This window comes from Aythya marila, assembly GCF_965140915.1.
Source record: "Aythya marila genome assembly, chromosome: 7".
Classification (NCBI taxonomy): Eukaryota; Metazoa; Chordata; class Aves; order Anseriformes; family Anatidae; genus Aythya; species Aythya marila.
This window is the reverse complement of record NC_139048.1, coordinates 21,269,398-21,290,013: the sequence shown is the minus strand read 5'-3', so window position 1 is coordinate 21,290,013 and position 20,616 is coordinate 21,269,398. Positions and strand designations below refer to the sequence as shown.

Genomic DNA, 20,616 nt, shown 5'->3' with positions numbered 1-20,616 from the left:
CAGCACATAACAGTCCTGGGCTCCAGGGAGAAAGGGGAGCAAGGTCAATATTTAACTCCATATCTTTGGAAAACTAAAATGGTGAAGACTCTTTGCCAGACTGACTCTGCTTGCCAGCTTTTCACATGATCAAAATGTGCTCAGGAGACAGCCCTGCCGATGACTTTTGTCTTGGCTGCTACTTATGGCCATCTAGCACTATGGAACAAGACAGGTCTCATCTGCTGCGCTTGGAATGATTTTACAGACATCAACATCCAGAAGTTGCCTGTTCGAAATTAGGTGCATGGGAATTCAGCAGAAAAATAAACAACTGTTGAAGATACAGGTCAGACAAAGCAAAGCTTTGTGCAAGCTGCTCCTAAAGCCACTTAAGCAAAGCATATATTTGGAAAGAGGGAGGTAGTCACAGTGAAATACAGACAGTCCCTTGTGTGATTAAAAACTCCTCTCTGAAGTGCTGAAATGTCCTGAAGGCAGGACAGGTACTATTACCACTGACCTAATCGGAAGCTCCACTCTCAAGCAAGGACTGAATTTAGCCCCCATATCTCACCACAATCCAGGGGAAAAAAAGAAAAAAAAAAAAGTAACTCATCAACCAAGTCTTGTAATGATTTACAAGTCTGAGCCTTGAGCATGAGTGGGTTACAAGATAAGAGTAAGAGCCCTACATTACTTCTTAGCTCTGCTGTTTTCATCCTATTACCAAAGGCAGGGCTGTCAGATTGGGACAACGCTACCCATGCAAAAAGCCACTGAGCTGCTGAACCTGGCATCATGGCAGGGCACAAGTGCCATCTCTGCTACGCCCGCCCAAGACATTTCTAGACTAGTGAACTACGTATTTCTATCTCTCAGGGAAACTGTGCAGAGAGAGGAGAATGAGCAGCATTTAGTTCTCAGCCTGGCAACTGAAAATGGAGCCATACGATTTTATTTGAAGCTAGAGTAGGAGGTGGGAATCTCAGTTAAAGATGTGCCTTGGTGCTTAAGTGTCAGACACAAGACTGCTTTATCCAAATCACCCTGTAAATCCTGGTGCCATACTAACAGAATAAACCCTCTCTTACATTCCCTCTGGGATCAAGGCTCCAGCTCCGTGCAGTACACACCAACAGCACCGTTAGGTCCCACACCACACCCTGTGTATGGATACATGCCTTCCCTTAACCCCACTTGTTTCTTACTCTTTGGGATGGGGATCCTCAGAGGAATCTGGTCTCCTGGAGGCATCTCACCCTGAATTGCCATCAGTGCCCAGTCCTTTCTGCCGGGCATGCCTGCCTGTATCCTGTCTGAGATCCACAGACACTGCACACCTTCCCTTCATCTCCTTCCTATTACTTTTCCCTACTCTCTCTAGAGTTTTGTAAGAGCATTTCCATCGATCTCCCACTAGTCTTGAGGCCCTCTCCTTCCATCCTGCACAGCTCTTCTGCGTGCATCTGGACCATCCCTCCACTGGGATGGGAGGAAGCAGAGGAGCAGCAGGTCGTGCTGTGTGGTAGGGAAGAATAAACACATATTTCCCTGCTACAATATCTTCTAGAGCTACACCACGCCTCAAAACCCAACAGGTTTCCCTATGATATCCATCTAGCACAGATTATTCACCTAAGGTGTAATTTGTGCTCATGAAGGTGCTGGAGGTGACTGGAGAAATAATATTGCAGCTATAAAATGGTCTGAAAACAGCTGCTGGAAGTAAGTAGAGAGGAGGCAGAGTTTAGCATCATTCCAGTGACTGCAGGAAGGTGCTGTATAATGGTAGCTGCACTTCTCAGCTTCCTACCTCATAATATAAATCACATTAATTCTTAGTTGATTACCAAAATGGAGGCAGAAACTTCTTAAATCTGAGGCAACTGTATCTCATGCCTTTGAGAAAGGAGAGGCAAAGGGCTGCTGATTTTGAGCAATTATCAGCACATCAAATTCTAGGCTAGGAGATGGCCATACGTGCCCTGATTCCAAGCAGGGCATAAAGGCAGTTTATTGCCCGTAGGTCCCTACTTCCTATTCACAGACAAAGGAGCTACGGTAGGGGCGTCGTTGGCATGCACAGAGCTACACAAAATGCAGGCAATCAACCCCATTTCTGCCATGAATCAGGAAATGAGTTTCCTTGCTGTCTGATCCTTCTGGGTCTCCCATACACATTGCACAGCTACTTCCTAAGACTCTCTAAATAGCTTTCCAGACTTTGTGGTTTTCTCACTACTTCTTGGTTCATGCATACGATCACTTTACTTCTGTGCCTTCTGATGCATCACTTGAATGCCTGGCATTTTAGGAATTGTGTATGAGAGCCTTGAGGAGGACAAGCTGAATGATGGAGTGAGGAGGGGGCAGAAGAAACATGTAAATAAGAGCAAAACCCCAGAGAGTTTTTGAAACATTGCTGAGAAACACGATATTGAGAAAGGATTACTAAAATGCAACAGGAGGAGGAAGAGGAATGCAATATTGATTTGAGTGAGGCACCTACGGGGTGCCTGCTCTTCCTGGGCACTGAGACAGCGACTGCAGGAGGCCCAAGGAGCAACCTTTTCCTTTCCCCTCTCCTCGGGGCCGGTGGCAGTGCTATCTGAGACCCTATGCTCCAGGCTGTCAGCTATTAATAACCGCAGGATGCCTGTGCAAGCAGACTTCAAGAGTCAAATTCACAGCACTCTGCATCAGCACTTTGTGCTGGGCAGAGCTTGCCTGCACCCAGGCCCCCTGGGCGAGCGGGGCTGCCGGACCAGCCTCCCCAGCAGCACCCAAGGACGGGCTGGGAGGAAGCAGCCCCCTGCCGAGCTGTGGGGCAGGCGCATGAGCCGAGCTGAGCGGGGCACTGCAAGCCTGAGGTGAGTTGACCTCGAAGCAAAATAGTTTAGGGCAGGGGCTGGAGAGGGTGAAAACTAGGTTGCTTTGAAGCAAAACCATGAAAATGACTGCTGCAAAGACTCATGCAGGAAAAGACAGAGGAGTTGCACTGAGGGATAAGGCTGAGGGGAGTAAAGGATAATTGTGGCCCTGGCTTTATGCATGGCACAGTGGGGAGGCTGGGGACTGAGGCTCCAGCAGCCTCCCCCGTGGTGGCGTAGCAGGAAGAGTCATGGTGTGGCTCTCAGCCCTGTCCATACTGAAGACCATTGCCCTTTTCCTTATGTTAAACCAGTTCCACGGAGCAGGTTTTCCACTCCCCAGTCCTGATAGACTATTGAAGGACAGCAGAATGGGACAGCCTTGCCGTCAGTGCTCCTCCGTAATGGGTGTGCTGGAAGGGCACGGCTCCCTAACAGTGCCAGCCCTTCCTCTCTTGCCCCAAGGAGACCACATTTGGGGCACGCAGATGATTTTCCCTCTGTTTTGCCAGTCTTGTGACCCATCAGATGGGCCATAACCTTCCAACCCCCCTGCCTCCTGGCAGCATTGCCCCTTTCCTGTCAAGCAGGGCCCGCTTCTTTTAAATAGCCAAGCAGATGTCCGTCTGCTCGAGGAGAATGTGCAGCACATGCTTTATGGCTGCACCTGCTTACGCTTGCTTTGGGAATACACCAGGATGGGCTCTTCTGCCATGTGAACTACATAGGCAGCATCTCAGGGAAAAGAAAAGCTTGGAAATCAGAAAGTAAAAATAATCCATGAGAATATCTGCCAGTGTGATTGGAGCTGGTTCGGTGGGGCTGGGCTGCTTTAGCAGTTATCATCACCTCATCACATGAAAATCACGTTGCAAAAGGAGCAACAGTGGAATAAAACTGCAAAATACACAGAAGATAAAAATGTCTTGATCACATCAAGGGCAGCGCACAAGCTCCCAGAGCTAGTTGTTTGCTTGCTAGTTTATATATATATATGTGCTCATGGTTACATAAATATAACTCCTAGTTCAGTCTATTCAGTTCTGAAGTGTTAAGCAATTAAAGGTGCAAAGAGGCACAAGGATGGAGATGATCAGTTACCGTATTACACTGAGGAAGCCAGTGGACCTTTGCTCTTTTTCATTTGCACTGCACTGTATTAGGTGAGGGTCTGTCCCCCTGTATGCTGCTATTCGGGCACTGACATTGCTAAAGCAAAGGCAAGAGTTTGGCCCTACTCATCTTATGTGTGATAACCCCCAGAGGGACTGTGAAAAGCTGTCCGAAGTGAAATTGCTGAGATTTCTCCTAACTTTCCCCGATTTTGAAGCACACATCTTTTATCCTTTTGGGGACAAAGATGGAAAACAGTGTACCAGAAGAAATCTCCCTCTTCCTCTCCCTCACTCTCCAAAATGAAACGTGATAAGATCAATACATAAAATACTGGTGCAAGTGACTTCAAACAACTTGGGTGAACAACTTTTCCTTCAACAAGCTTGCCTGTGCCTTCTTTCTCCAGCCCTTCTGTAACAAGTTATAATTACATAGGGTTTCTTTTCTTTTTTTTTCTTCCTTTTTTTTTTTTATTCCAATTTCAATAGAACTATCTAAACATCTAAACCAAACTAACACATTATTCAAAATGCTCCCAGATAACTCATGGGCAGACTCAACATCTTAATACCAAAGCATACATCACCACTGAATGATAACTGCCCGCTATTAGAGTATGTTATGGTAGCGAATTTTCAAACAGACGTTTTGTTACTCCAGCACAAAAATGTAACAGAGCAGCACTGTGGCACACACAGGCGCTGGGAGACTGCTATGTTGTGATTATAACGTGTAGTTTGGATGGCAATGCCTCTGCTGTGACCAGTTGCCATATTTTGTGTCGTAATACTGTGTCTCCAAAGAACAGCAGGATATTCTGCATAGGATGATACCATTTGCTACCTCTTCCATGTGGAAGGGATGGAAAAGAGCCTGTGTGTGAAATGAAGACCATGTGTCTCTTAACTGTAGATGGCAACTAAAAGAGAGGCAAGAGATAACTTCCAGTGTTTCATTCTCCATTTCCTTGTGTGTTTAGAGCAAAGCAGAGAACTCTTTGTGGGAATGCCCCTTGCAGGGACTCCTGCTCCTGTTAAAAGGAAAAAGTCCACTAAACTCATTGGGAAGCTGACACACGAAGGTAAGATATGCAAAACTGCACACATGAGAACTGTTTGGATTCCAACTTAAATTTTAGCTTTCAAAATTTCACACCACATCTGACTGAACTCCTACAGCAAGATATGCATTGAACATACCAGGAGGTCACAACTATTACTAAAGCGCAGCCTTCAACCACATCACATTCTGTAATGTTCTGTTAAATGTGTTGTATACACCATGTCAGTGTGAATGGAAAGAGAATATGATCACTTCTGGGCATCAATATTGCAGTGCCTGGTTATATTCTACGTTAATCTCTCTCTTGCAATCTTTGCCTCTAATTTCTTTTTCCTCTTTGTGAGAAATTCCTTTGATTCCAGCACTCATTAGTGGAAAAAGGCAAAATCTCTCAGTGGGGTTAACACAGCAGGAAGAATATGACTTGGGACACTTCTCTTTCTACAGAATATATGTGTATTGGGTAGGGTGACTTTTAATTAAATGTGATATTTTCCAATTTACTTTTAACAACATGGGAAAGGTTTTCAGAGGTTTTGTAAAGCAGTAATTCAGTGCTGGCCCTTTCTTCAGCTCCCGAAAAGGACCATTGAAACTTCTTTATTAGGGTACTAGTATTTATTTTTCTATTCATCCCTAATCCTGCATTCATGTAAATGAGCAAGTAAAAATCCAATTTTCCATTAAAGGGCATTTCCTCTTGCCCTAGGAAACAGTGTCAGATGTGATTGGCTTGCTAAAAAAAAAAAAAAAAAAAAAAGAGAGAGAATTTCTTCAAAGAACGTCTATTAAAATTAATGGGCTTATACTAATCTTATACCAGTTTAAGGAGGGAGATTTATTCTCTGTTGTAAATTATAAGTAGAGGCAGATAAGTGGTCTTAACCTTACTTAATACAGACACATACACAATAAAAAAAAAAGAAAAGTAGAAAAGTTGCTTGTTTCAGGACGAAAAGCTTTAACCACATTTCTGCAAGATTTTTACACTGAAAATGTTTGAATCCATTGCTCTGACAGAGAATTGGTGGTACCAAATTATATGGAAAGGGACTTATCCAGTAAGCAGCCTATTGTCTTGAAGAGAAGGTCAACCACTTTTCCTTCCAAAAGTTCCCTTTAAAACAAACAAACATGATATAACTTCATTAAATCTTGCCATGGTTACAGGATAATGTTTAAACCAAAGCATGCCAGAATTGTCTTTGTTCACTGTGTGACAGCACGATCTGAAGAGCTGACTGCCACTCATTTCAGTCCAGAGGAGGGGAATATCAGGCAGTAACTGGACAAGCCAGGGGCACATTTTGAGGCAATACCAATAACTTCTGCTGCACTGAGGTGCTTCAGATGTGGCTACATGTAGAATACATGCACCCTTACATCCTGATTGCAATCCACAGTAAATTTCACCCACCTATATATAAAATTTCATCAATGCACAAAAAAAAAAAAAAAAAAAAAAGAAAAAAAAGTACATAGGTTATTTCCTAAAAACTTAATTTAGAAGAGAATTTGGCTGCTTTGAAATCCCTGATGCTGGGAAGCAATGGACAAGAGAGCTGGACCAGAGCACTTCCTAAAGTGTCCTGTTTCATATGTTTTGTAGACATGCCACAAGAGGTATCCAAGCTGAACCTGGGGAAGAAGATCAGCATCCCCAGAGATGTGATGCTCGAAGAGCTTTCTCTCCTCACGAACAAAGGATCCAAGATGTTCAAATTACGACAGCTGAGGGTGGAGAAGTTCATTTATGAGAATAACCCTGATGCCTTCACCGACAATTCTGTGGTAGGTTGGAAATTCAAACCACTCCATACCCCCAGGGGAAATAGGAATAGAAAGTGCCTGAGCTCTTCTCTGAATGTATGTGCATGGGCGAGGGGGGGATCCACTGGCAAAGGAGTGCAGAAAAAGAAATATATATATAGGGACACACAAGTTTTATTTCCTTTTGGCAGCAGCATTATTTTCCTTTGGCAAATACTTTGGTATCATGCAGAAGCATGAGAAAAGCCAGTACTGAGTGAAGAGGGAGAACTGTGTGTACAGCAGGTGTTCATAGCTGCACAGGGCAGGACTAATTGTTGTTGTACCCATTCCCTTATTTTTCTTTGCAAGATGGAAATGATCCAGTCAGGTCTGCTTCAGCACCAGTGGGTGCAGTTTTATTTTTAGCCTAGGATACACTTTTATTCTTCCTACTGTGCAGAGTCCTCTGCTCATTTTTGCAGGAAGCTCTGTAAATGAAAATTCAGACAGAAAGCTCTAAGATGATACTGCAGTGTCTTCAGTTTACTTGCTAGAATCTATGGTTGTTTTTTTGTTTTGTTTTGTTTTTCTGGAGTATTTCCCTATAAGACATGGTATCTTGTTTTCCCCTTTCCCATGAGATAGTTCTGTTAGCTAACCTTTGAACTTCTTTCTTCAGTAAGGCCTTCTGAAGATACGTAAACGTTTACAAATGGAAACTTCCCTTTCATGTGATTGTCAGGAATTCAGTAAAACAAATACAAAATGTTTCAGGTTCACGCACATTGTGATGCAGCATCTCATCTTCTGATGCTCTTTAAACTTTATTTGGTGTCGTTTTATCCCTTTATGGCATCTGTTTTCCAGTCCAGGGAAACTCAAGCAAAATAATAAAAGTCAAGCTGAAGTTAATGTTCTGTCAAATGAAAACACACTATTTTTTAGCTCTCTGATGTTTTAAAAAGCAGCAAGTAGACCTTTGTAGTTGACTTCTAAAAATGACAATTTGGGAAGCAGGATGTGGAAAGATGCCTGAAATAAAAGAAATCATTAAAATTGTCACAGTAGGTCAGGCTGCAGATCAGGGATGACACACCAGAGATACAGCAAGTATATCTGGTGTTGTTGGACTTCGTGCAGTTTCTTCATCTCTTTGTGCCTTAGGCAGTTCCTCTCTTCAATCGGCTCCCTCCTAGAAGGGATGTCAGAATGACTGGTGTGTTGAACTTTGAACTCTCTGAATGAAAACCTTAGAGAAATGCAAGCTGTTTTTATAAATACTCAGCAATCTCAGAGCTCCTAAAATGTATGAGGGCCAACTTCATGTGTCAGAATCTGAAGACTGCAGTGAGGATAACAGGAGGAGTGAGAAAATAATGATGTATGGGAATAAAAAGGCTGAAGTCCAAACTTCCAAAAAATTGAGAGTCCAGTCAGAGAAATACAGTCAATGAGTTGTGACAAACGAGCTCACTGGATATGCAAAACTGAGTATGAATAACTGGATATGCAAAAACAAAGAGGCCCTGAAGTATTAATAGAGACAGTGGGTCCCTCCAAGACTTAGATTACAAAGGCTGAAGACAACCACTTACTCTCTGTTCACTGTTTTTCCTGTTTTGTTCTGTTTATTCATCCACACCTGACATTGACTCCATACCCTTTCTGTAGTGAACCTCTACATTTTTTCTGCTCCCCTGCTCCCCTGCTTTTTGAGCAAGACTGTTAAGACATTTTGCTGTGGAGACATGTATTTGGGGGTTAGACAAGACCCTAGCAAGCCTAGGATTTTTTTCAGGGCTTTGCTAAATGACAACAATGGCAGAGGCTCCAAAGAGGAGCTGGCGCTCTGCTTTAGAATCCTCCATGACTCACTTTCAGGGCTCTCTTTTCTCCACACTCATGGTACAGGTAATGAATCAGTTGGTGCAGGAAGACTTCAGTCTGCCATACTGCCCTTGCACAGGGCCATTTCAGCACGATTACAAACATGATTGTTACCATTTGCTGGCTGCTCTGTGCGCTCTGTGCGAGGGCTCTGCCAGGCTGCATCCACTGTTTCTGTGGATAACTGTTCTCATCATCACAGCCAGCATGAATTAGCACCTTTGCTGGCAGCCAGAGCAGCAAGAATAAAAGCTGAGAGATCTCAGCAACGAAGCAATCCCCTCAGAAGACTGGTTGCTATCAGGCAGCTAAAGGCAGCAGATCTGTGGCCTCACTGTTGTCTTCCAAACCATCAGGACAATGCCTGACCTTAGCATCAAATCACTTTATCAAAAAACCTTTTTGATTGCAATTTTTGATTAGTTCTCTACTCCTTTCCTTCCTTGCTCCTGGCTCTGCTCAAAGGAGGATACAGAAAAGAAGGCTTAAACAAAAAGGAACTGTGAGAGGAAGCTAATGGCAGAGCAGAGAATTCCTACTGCTTCTTCCAGTCACTTCCTCCTCTCAGTTAGTTTTCATGTCCTTTGCTACTTGTCCCAAAGAAGTCCCTGTGCCTTCAAGGCTGTGGGACAGTGAAGGGATTTAAAGCTGGTGGTTTGTTTTTTGTTTTTATATCATGGATTTGTTAACTGTCTGAAAAAGTTCTAAGGATAAAGCAGAGCAAGAAAGGGCTGGGATGGAGTACAGGTTGTTTCTTCCCCCCAGAAAAAGTTTAACAGCAAGGTAATGTAATATAAAAACAGGACAAAGAGAAAGGTTATTAAAAATAAATCCAAACCATATAAGGGGTCCCAGAATAGCCTGTGCTAAAGCCATAAACCTTCCACACATGGGAAAAGATCTCAGCAGTCATGTGTCATTGATCCACCCTCCTGCTTCCCTCCTCCACCTCCTTCTCCTCCTCCACCCAAACAACCACACTGGGCAACGAGGTCACTCTCCTTACTTCTAGCAGAGAAAACGTATGCATTGCATGTGCATAAATGCCAGACAGACCCACACAGAAGTGAGAACCTGCCACTCCCTCTCTTATCACTGCTGTGGGCATCCAGTTAAAGGCAAACTGTAGCTAAATCCCAGTCAAAACAATTGAATGTTACCAATGTGAGCACAATGAAATGCATACAATGAATTGCTGTGCAGCAATTTTGATATTGTCCCTCTTCTCTTGCAAGAATACAGTACAAGGGGATGTTTTTAGGAAGGACTGAGTCTGACACTTACAACACAGTGGTATCTTGTCGAACTGGGAGAGTTCCTGTGAAGTTCTCCTTTGGTACCATGCTGGATGAGCTGGGCTCTGCCTGGCCCTGGCTAATAATTAAAAGAAGGACTTCTTCTCCCTACCCCATGTTGTGCCATTCATGTCAAAGAAACTGTGATTCAATCCATGCCTCTGAGGACATTATCAACCGCATAGTGGAGTTGCAAGATGCAATTTCTTACTGACTAAAGACCATTACAAAATCCTAGCTAGCTGTGGCTCTATTACTGTAGCATCTGACTGACCACAGCAGGAAGAAAATCACTACATCCATTTTTAAACATCAAACTGAGACATGGGGTATATTAATGAATCACCCAGTATCACAGAGAGGGGCTCATCTTACCTCTGGGTCTCTTAAATCCCATTTTACTGTTCAGAAATTAGATCGGTAGTTCACAGGCCTTTATTTCACTTCATAACACTAAGTTATTTGATGTCAAATACATCAACATTGTGTGAAACTGCATTTCTTAGCCGTGTAGCTCCACTTGTTATTGCTGTAATTCATCTCAAGATCCCACTTGTGCTTTGGGAACTCTGTCTAAGACCTTCCTGCTATCAGTTGGTAGAAACTGAGAACAAAACCATAGTTATTCTTTTTGGATGTTGCTGGTATGATGGTTATCTTCTAGCGAGGATCCTTAAAAATAGTCTTTCTAATAGTCAAAATCTGTGGCCTGATTTGGGCTACATGCAGCAAACATCTTACAGAAAGACTTGATTTGTCTGTATTTTTTTTTCTTTCTGCTTTACCTACCATATCTTAAATTTAAAGCACTAGGAAGGTAGCATCATATGTGAGGAGGCAATTATCAGCAGTAGTACATCAAAAAAAAATCAGCAACCACAAACAAAAAACCCACCTTGATACATTCTCAGAGTAGCCCACCAGTTAAACAGAGGCAGTTGCCATATCTTGGCAATGCTCGTAGGAAAACAAGCTGAGCAATACGTTGGTAGGTAATTTCTGTTGGTCTTCAGGTCAGGAGGTCTCTTCAGATCAGTTAAGATTCCAAATGTGACACAAAACATAGGAAGTAAAAAACAGTTAACGAATTGGATTCCTGTTCTTCTGGATAATGGCGGGAGTTACTCTGCATTTTATTTATTTTATTTTATTATTTTATTTTATTTTATTTTATTTTATTTTATTTTATTTTATTTTATTTTATTTTATTTTATTTTATTTTATTTTATTTTATTTTATTTTTTTTGCTGCTGAACAAGAACCCAGAGGAGTAAGCAGAAGTGGCAGGTAGAAAATGGAAGTGCTGAGGTTACAATGCCAGAAGTGGTGCATCACAACAGACAAAAGTACACAAACAACCTGCATCACAGATCTTACATGTTAAATAGCCAGACATGATACAGTATGTGAATGAAAGCATCCTCCATCCTTAGATGAAGGAACAGAAAAGTTATTGTGCAGTTATTGTACTCAGTTTAAGGCACAAGCATGAACCAATGACAGTTTGCTGCTTAATGTACTTAGCAGAAAGACAAACAAAATCACTGGAGGTAGGCTTAAAGGGAAAATATTTGAAAAAGCACTGTTTCTAGAAGTCTGTTCTGCAGGGAATATTAAATCTCTTGAACAAACCTTATGGGATAAGTACAAGCTGAGATACAAGAAACCTCCCAGGTTGTGACTTAAGTGGAGTGAGCCAGTCGAGGTGTAACTTTTCTATCTAATAAAATGAGCCTTGCTGTGCTGGAGTTGAATTGATGCAGAAGACCTAGAGGTCCCAACTACACCCCAAACTATGTAAGAATGATCATAAGTCTGATGGCTTCTTGCTCAAGAAGTGACTGGTGTGGAAAAAGCAGAATGACAGAGAGGAGGAGCCATTGTTTCTCCACCCATTTGTTGGAGCACTGTGAGAGAACTTCGGAGTGAAATGCAGAAATTTAGAAACACAATTACTTTAGTCAACAAAGAAAATGTGACAAGGATGATACAAAATATATAAATAATTTTTTCTGTAGCATTAGGTAAAAATTATCATTATTTAGACCGGTGAATTCAGGCATAGAGGTGAAAAATTCTTTCTCTAAGATTAAACAGCGAGTCAGAAGTAGAGCTGGAAATAGAAAGCAGGAGCTCAACCAACTAAACTATGCCTCTTGGGGGAACGTGATTAAAAAATAGCTTAAGATACTTTAACAGCTGAGATTACTTTTTATGTTCACCCTTTTTTAAAAAGTGAATCACAGGTTTAAGGTTGTGCAATGCCAAATTAAGGACCAATGGGCACTTCATTACCTTATTTTTGAAAAAAACAGCAGGCACTCTTATGCAGTCAACCCTACTCTCATATTCAAGTGTCTGAATTTTAAACCACCCATCCCACCACTAAGGAACATCTGAGTGGCTGCTACTGAGAGGACGCGGTCATGGTAACTTCAGAAGTGTTAGTAACCACATAGGCATCAAGCCTTTGGGAAGCTCTTTATCGGTGAGGCGGAAATAGAAACACATTTGCTGGCCTCAATCATTTTCTTTAGGGCACAGTGAGGAGCTGACGGGGAGCACACGGTGTCTCCTCCTGGGGACTGCCTGCAGTGACGTCAGGGCGTTGAGATACTTAGAGATCTCAGCTCTATTAGCTGGATCATCTTTCATTATCTATTTTTCATGAGACACATGGAGCAGCCCTTGAGAATTCAGAATTCATCTGATCCAGGCACTCAGCCTGCAGGATCAGGCTCTTGCTAGTGATACCAACTTAAAAGACAAGAGCCCAAAATTTTTAGGCAAGCCAGGGGACTATGCATTATATGAACTTGCCACAACTGTTCTTCTCTTTGAGTGGATTTAGAGATGTCCAGGGACTGATACGGTCCACTTCCTCCAGAAACACGGAGACAAGGCAGACCTTACCACAGAGGGACAGCGATCTGTCCCCTGGGCCAAGTGGAGAGGGTTATCAGCCTTCTCAGTTGACACTCCTGGGCTTTTCTTCTGGGACTTCCACCAACAGGCTCAGTCAACCCCAACTGAGAAGTGGCTTTTGTGATGTGAATATGCATATATGTAAACCTCCACAACTTGTTACCAATGGCATGAGCCACGTGTTCCACCCAAGTAAAATCTCTCTTCACTCCAAACACCCTGCCGAGAGGCATGCTGCAAATACCAAAGACAAAGCTGCACTTACCCAGCTTTGGCTGAGTTAAGACTCCTGTTTGAGGCGACGTTCCTGAGCAACACTGTCTTGGAGTGAGCTTGTCTGAAGCCAGCAAGGTTCAAGATTTCAAAAAGATGAATTTGTTGTTGCCTCCTGTTATATAAAAAGAGGATCTCTATGTAAGTTTGAGTTAAGAAAATCCACTGTGATAGCCAAAAGTAAAGAAAGCGAGACTTTTATTCTAGCAGGTGAGTAGACTTGGGGTGTTGCATGGAAAACCCATGTTCCATGGGTCTTTCCTATCTGAATGGAGACGTCTCCTGAACATAGACCAAGTGGGTCCATGAAGAATCATGAACTAGGTTGAAGACCCAGCAACTAATTTCATTTGCAGCTAAATAGTATTTAAGTGTGGCTTTCCTGAGGCACGCTTTGTGTTTCAGAAAAACTTCACTCCTGCTTAGTGATAATATTGCAATTTAAAATAACACAAGATGACAATGATGCCCCTTCCTGGCCACATCAAATACTGCCGTTGCACACAAGATCAAAGCAGCCCATTTTACTGTAGCTCATGTTACGCTTATGCTTTGTGATTTATTTATTTATTTATTTTGTGAAATTGAATGTAAGTTAGCAGAACAAAAAAGAAATAAGTATTTAATTCTGAGGAATGGCACATAGCATGGGTGAAAGGAAAATAGATGCAAACGCTGCTTTTAAATTACTGAGCAAATCAGTAGAAGCATTAATCTTCCACATATATTAAGCTTTGAGAATAACCTCATTCTGACCCCTACACACCACCAACAACAAAATCCTTGTTTCAGGTTGCCTTTTTACAGTTACATGGCTCCCACACATAATTGAACAGATTGCCCTGCTAGATCCTGTGTATAGCTTAAGCTTCATGCTCACAATCCTCTCCCTTCTCAGTGCTTCCTGACATTCAGGGGAACATTATCTCCACTGTTCCTAAAAAGGGAATTCCCTGCAGCTAGGAGAAGGACAGACAGTCCCTAAAGGCCCTGGAGGCACCAGCTCTGCCACTTCAGCCTGCAGCTGGCTCTCTGCCTGGGTTGCAGCCTGGTGACCTGCTGTGAAACCCTGGACACTGTTGCTGGAGACACAGGGAGCAGAGGGTTAGATAATTCTGCCTAGAGCCTTGTGGGGTTTTCACTTCTCATCTATTTTTAGCTGACTGAACAGCTGGCCTTGGAAGCCTGTTTACAGCCTGGAAAGCTTCTTTTTGCTAAACTGTACTAGGTGTAAGAGCCTGGAGAAAGCCTTAACCCTTTGGGAGCCCTGAGATTGGCACCTCCCATAGACTGCCTGAGAGGAATTTAGAGAAGCAGAATTGCTGCATGAGGAAAGACAGATTCAGTCAGTTTCGGCTTTATTTCTGTTACATTTGTGTACCTATAGCCAATGCCCTAGTCCCACAGAAAAGACATAAACTAGGCTGCTATCTCTTTAGTGTAAATCTCAGTGTGTAAATACCTCTCTCTATGCAGACCTTCATATGTATGGAAGGCAGACATATTGGCAGTTACCTGGCAGGCTTTATGTTTTCACCGGTATCCCGTTGTTCTGGTGCCCTCTAACACTTAGCTCCCACATGAAACATTTTCTATTTCTTGTTCAGCTTGCTTTCTCAGAGCTTGACCAATATATCTCTGCTTAGACTTTCAGCTGATCTAGCAAAAGCTTCATTTCCTTCTCTTGTATTTCATACTGATCACCACTGGGGACAGTACACAGAACCCCCTCTTCTCACTCTGTTCATATAAAATGGCTATGAGGCTCCCATGAAAAAATGTCCTTCAGTTGCCCTTGCTGATGTTGTGAAAGTGCTCCTATATTGAATAAAGAGAATAACTGACACAAAGTTCTGCCACGGGTTTTGTAATCAGGACAAGGCTGGTCAGACCGCAGGGACTCAGGAGTACCAAGCCTGTAAGTGTGAACAGACTGTGCCCCATAACAGGGACCTCTACTCTCTTTCTTCCTGCCCTAGGATCACTTTCAGAAGTTTATCCCACCGGGCGGGCATTACGGGGAAGATGCTGATGGCTATGCCCACGGGCGGATGGTAGGAGGAGTGACGGCAGGGCAGCACGGCTCTGGTAAGCAGCAGTATTCCGCCGTTCCTGGAAGGCCTGGAAGCAAAGGAGGTCCTGGGGACGGCGAAGGGGAGCATGCAGGAGAATCAGCTGGAAGTGGTGGAGAAGGAGGTGATGGTACTGAGAAAGGCAAGTATCTCTCTGAAAGATCAAGAAATAGATAAAGCTATCAGGGCTTGTGGCAGCGTTAATTTTAGGGACCAGTGAATGAATTTGAGTAACACCTCAATTCTTCCGAATAAAATTGCATTGCAAAGTCTAAAAAGTTGAATTGCCTTTAGCTTGACAATTTTGATTGCATGTTTCTGTGTTGCTCATTCATAAGCAAGAAGCAGAAATACCGCCTTGGCTAAACAAAAGAAATGATGGAAAACTCCTGATTTGAGGTTGAGACAGCAGTACACCAGTAGGGAGCTCTACCTTCCCTTTGAAGGGTTTCATACTGACCAGTACTGGAGACAGTAGCAGTAGCTCTTTAGCTCAGCAGTCTGACCTGACACATCAGTCGTGCATATATCAACTCTAATTTCAAATCAAAGTTTTCATTTGAATGAACAGCACTTTATGGATAATAGTAAGAAAGAAGCAGCAATATTTCTAAATGTTATCTGCTAATCAGCACTAGTGAACTGAAGCAATATCTCTACGAGGCAGGGTATCTTTCACTGATTTTAGTCCTTGCATAATTTTACCTTCCATTTAGTTTGGCCAGAAGCCTCTAGAATCAAATCTCTTGTATGAAAATCAGCTGGTGAAATTGTTATTTTAACAGTTCCTGTGGCATTTTAACAACAAAAAGCAAATTTGCTTGGGAACTGCGAACAGCTTCTGTAAATGACTTTGAGTGACTCGTAAAATCCAAGGTTTTCATTTACATTCTGGAAGAGTGTGCATTTTATATCAAAATATGCTTTGATATTTCTGGATATCCCCATGAAATATAAATCTGTGAAATGAGGTTAGCATTTTGCCTTGCGTAAAAATTTCCCCTAAGGTAGCGGAAGAGATGATATACCTAAGACATTTGTTCTTAGGGGAAGAGGTTTCTACCTGAGCAACCAGAGGGAACAATGAAAAACTAGCTTTCAAGTATATGCTTTAATGCAAGTTCCTGGATGAGTGGCTCTTAGATTGTGGTACTTCTACTTTTGTGGATAAGTGGCCCACAACAGTCTCTTTTAAGAGAAATCTAACCATACATTCTGTGACTTGATCTAAGAGTTACAAAGGATCTAAAAAGACAAAGCTGGTGTCACAGTTTCAATAGTAGAGTATAGAAAGGTGTTGTATGTGGAGTACCTGTCATCTAACTTGAGTGTTTTACTTTCCTCTGTTTACAGATGGAAAGTCAGGAGGCAAAAAAGTCACTATATTTAAAACTTACATCTCCCCCTGGGAACGAGCGATGGGTATTAGCCCTGAGGATAAAAGTCAGTTGACCATTGACTTACTGTCCTACAGTCCCAAAGCTGATTTCCCCCATTACAAATCTTTTAACAGGTAAGTGTTCAGGGATATTGAATTCCATTTACTTTGCATGAAGAAAAACTACAGTAGCCCTGGACATAGCTCTCCTGTCTTGTGCAATGTAAATAATTATTAGTCTCATGTCATTTTGCTTACTGCAATCTCCCGTGGATGAAAAGCTTGGAGGTCTACAAAGAGAAGACATGTTAAGAGCTACAGATTTGAATTCAGCTTATGGATAGGAAACCTATGTAGCAGGATAACACAACTTTAATCCTATTTCCCTTTCTTTCTCCCCACATTTGACCAGGGAAATTCGGCATGCCAATACTTATTACTGCAGCCATTTAAATTTCAAGAGTTCAGGAAAAATACTTAACATCAGAAGCCATCAGTGCCTCCAGTACTTGAGATAAGAATTAGGATCTTCCTGCTGCTTCTGATAAGAATGAAAAGTTTGACAGATTTTCTAGTGCAGCATCAACTTTCTGTTAGCCTCTCTATTTTGCCACCTACTTACATAGCCTCAGGACATCATTACCCAGGACAAACCAAATCCCACTCGAGTGCAATAACACAGCCTTTGCCTCCAACATGTATGGGATACCAACAGGTGTGAAAGGTGTATGGTTTTACAGAGGTTGATGCAGCAGGGATTAAAGAAGTACACAGGAGCAGAGGGGATTTGTTTGTGGTTGTGTTTTTTTGTTTTGTTTTGTTTTTTAAATCATTTTTTTTAGCACATAGGCAATGGTTATGTATGTATTTGGGTAGGATTTGTTGGCCAGTTAACTGCAACAGTTGTAAAATTTACATTCTCAATAAATTTATTTTCTAAGTCCCATTGTTTACCTATGTTCTGTGCGCTAACTCCATTTGTTCTCCTATGCCAGGACTGCCATGCCTTATGGGGGTTATGAGAAAGCAGCCAAACGGATGACTTTCAAGGTGCCTCAGTTTGATATTTGCCCTTTGCTTCCAGAATCTATCATGTTATATAATCAAAATTTCAGGAACAGACCCTCCTTCAACAGAACCCCAATACCTTGGATGCCTTCAGGAGAGTCCTCTGAGTATCATACTGAGGTCAATGTGCCAAGAAGTGGTGAAACAGAAGAGCTGTAAATCCCTGCCCTCAAAGTCTTTCTGTTTATTTTTTTTTTCTTCTTTTCAACCCTTTCTATTTGCAAGTTGATAGTAAGGAGGTGAAAAGTGCAATTCTAGTCCTGTGAGTCCTTCGTTTCTTTTGCCCTTAACCCTGACAAGCTCCTGGTAGCTTCTAAACTTAATCTTTGCTGTGATGTTAATCTGTATCAGAAACAGTTTGAGGGAAAGGAGCTTTTTATTCACCAGGGCATAAAAGGGCAAAATTAGAACAGTTTTTTCTGTTTAGCAATGCTAAATGCTGCCTGTCTGCTTCATAATAAATTTGTTTTGTCATATATTAACAAGTAATAAAACATGAAGATGAAAAAAAAATTCTCTTGAAAATACTGCTGAATCTATTTGGGGATTAGCAATAATAAAAGATTCAGTCTCATAAGTCTGCTGTCATGGGAAGAAAGATATGGGACTAACGGTCATAAGATAGGCAGGTATATATCAAGGTGGCTTGGATAAAAACCTTAAAACTGATGAAAAATGATTACTTTGTAAGGAAATGATACAGGTAATCATAATATCATCAGAGATAAAGTAGCAAGTTGGTCTGTAAATGTAACAGACAGATTAAAGTATTTCAGTGTCACCTGAAATTTCCCAGTTCTCCAGAGTATAACTCAGGTGATAGCTCAAGCAGTTGTTTTTCATATAGACAGAACAAGAAGGCAATGGGCTGGGAGGAAACAGAGGCACACCCAAGTGAGATGCCTAAAGTTCCAGAGCAAGCAGTAAGAAGTCTTAACTACAACAGAAATACTTTGACACCCACTACAACCAATACTTACTCAAATATGCAGCTTCAAAATCTATTCCATTTCTTGTAACAGTTGTATCGATGCCACACATACGGGCAGAAAGCCAGGCACTGTGGAAAACAAGTGAAGAACATTGTTTTTCTTCAAAAAATGCTTTGTTTCATGGATTCTTGCATGGTGACACATAACATACAGACCACCATTTTACCACTGTACCCTGGCTCAACCTGCACAGAGACTGGTTGGAATTTCCTCTCTGGATGTCTTCTTTGACTAAACAGCTGAACAGGACTAAACAGCTTATTTGCGGGGACAGTTTCCATTGAAGCACTTTTAATTTAGGAGTTTTACCCCCTTGCTTAGAAATCCCTACAACTGGATATTTGATATTTATTGTTTGTATAGGTATGAGATTGGGTTTCTTACACCCCTCTAAAAGGGCCAGTCTGCCAGGGCTACCCTGAGATTTTTTAAAAATCATGCTAATGGCATTGAGCTGCAGAAGTCATGATTGAGTACTTCCCCAACCATTCTGCTGAAATGGTTAGAGAACATTTATTATATGCCCTATTTAATGATTAAGATGTATCCATAACTCAGTTTTGTGATTAAATTTAAAAAGTGTTTAAGTTCCCAAAAAAAAGACTGAAAATAAAAGACTAAATTAAAAATAAGTAAATAAATAAGAAAGACTAAATAAAATAGATCCTCAAACATGCAGGAAAAGGTGAATGCAGAAATAGGACAGTGCTCTCTGGTGGTGTAGTTTCAAAGTTTTTGCATACAAGGGAGACGGCATCATTCAGCAAGTAGGTCAAAGGACTGGGTGTATTCCCAAAGCACTCTCTGGTTCATAAGATACTGTTGGACAAGAATTTTTGTCTGTGTGTCTCTTTATCTCAAACCCTAAATGGGGACTGGAAGTGGCAATGTGCTCGGAATAAGTATTTATGATTACAAATTATTACTAATATTGCTGTAGTTCCTACTTGTAAGCTAAGAGGATCCTTCAGTTTTGGTAAATCAGCTTAATGAGGCATATAGCTCTTCTTTGCCAGCACACTTTCAATCTTAAATCCTGTCAAGCAGGATTTATGTGCTTTTGCTTCTAGTACAAAATGGGAAATCTTACACTTCACTTCATAGAACAATTCAGACAACTACCGTCTTGCTGTTTATACAGTTCAAAATATTCGCAAGTTTAGTCATTGTTCAAACTAATGCTAAAAGTGACAAAAATCGATAATCCAAATTCTGTCACAAAAATCATTGGTACATCTCTGTTAATTTCAGTGAGGCTTGCAGCTAATGTAATCAGTGCCGAAATTTGTCCAAAATGATCAAATATTTAAGAGAATGTAAGTAACTGCTTCTGCTCTTTGTTTTCCTTGGGCTATGATGTAGACTCAGGGGAATCTCCTATGTCAGAGAATTATTTATATGGGGAATAAGAGGATTTTATAAGATTTAATTACAGTGGATTTCCGCAACATACTGGAAGCTGCAGAATGGAAACTCAGTCACCTGATTTTAAGCAGGATCATAGTAGTCACAGACAAAAAAGACCTAACAAATTATTGAGCCCATCCTCTTGTACGGGCAGGATACGGTCCCCTCTTAGACTATGTACTGAACTGATTTTATCTTAACCTCATATTCCATGGAACGGCAGCCAAGAATGTGTTTAATAGAAAGGGGCTGACCCATGAAAAAAAGATTGGATAGAATTTTGTGACATTCTTCCATTTAGAACAAAAAGTTCTTACATTTGTAGTTATTTACAGTGTCATTTTTAGGAATACTATCTTGCAGTTTCCAGACTCTGAAATGTGTCTCTCATGTAACACAACTTGTATGATGAAGAACTCAAGTCATACTGAAAACACATAAAAAAAGTAGTGCATACCTTTAATGTAGAAGAAAGGTGCTCAACGGATTTCAACGTTACTATCCACAAATATGCACTGATGTGTTTTAAAATCTATC

At 41.6% G+C, this 20,616-nt stretch overlaps 1 protein-coding gene across 2 annotated transcripts; it reads left to right on the top strand.

Annotated features, from left to right (window-relative positions):
• The first annotated feature begins 2,677 nt into the window (after positions 1-2,677).
• MYOZ1 (myozenin 1) lies at positions 2,678-18,187 on the top strand. Of its 2 annotated transcripts, XM_082764392.1 has the most exons (6): positions 2,678-2,852; positions 4,948-5,049; positions 6,640-6,821; positions 15,142-15,376; positions 16,588-16,747; positions 17,608-18,187. In XM_082764392.1, exons 2-6 carry the CDS (start codon positions 4,974-4,976, stop codon positions 17,837-17,839), a joined length of 885 nt encoding a protein of 294 aa, XP_082620518.1. In that variant the 5' UTR covers positions 2,678-2,852; positions 4,948-4,973; the 3' UTR covers positions 17,840-18,187. The 2 variants fall into 2 exon arrangements, with proteins under 2 accessions (XP_082620518.1, XP_082620519.1); XM_082764393.1 differs by lacking the exon at positions 4,948-5,049.
• Positions 18,188-20,616: the final 2,429 nt, after the last annotated feature.

Bases quoted from the DNA above. Each gene is read 5' to 3' on its own strand.
- MYOZ1 (XM_082764392.1), top strand. From the start codon at position 4,974: ATGCCCCTTGCAGGGACTCCTGCTCCTGTTAAAAGGAAAAAGTCCACT. The intron at 5,050-6,639 runs GTAAGATATGCA...TATGTTTTGTAG, and splicing joins TGGGAAGCTGACACACGAAG to ACATGCCACAAGAGGTATCC. The intron at 16,748-17,607 runs GTAAGTGTTCAG...CTCCTATGCCAG, and splicing joins CATTACAAATCTTTTAACAG to GACTGCCATGCCTTATGGGG.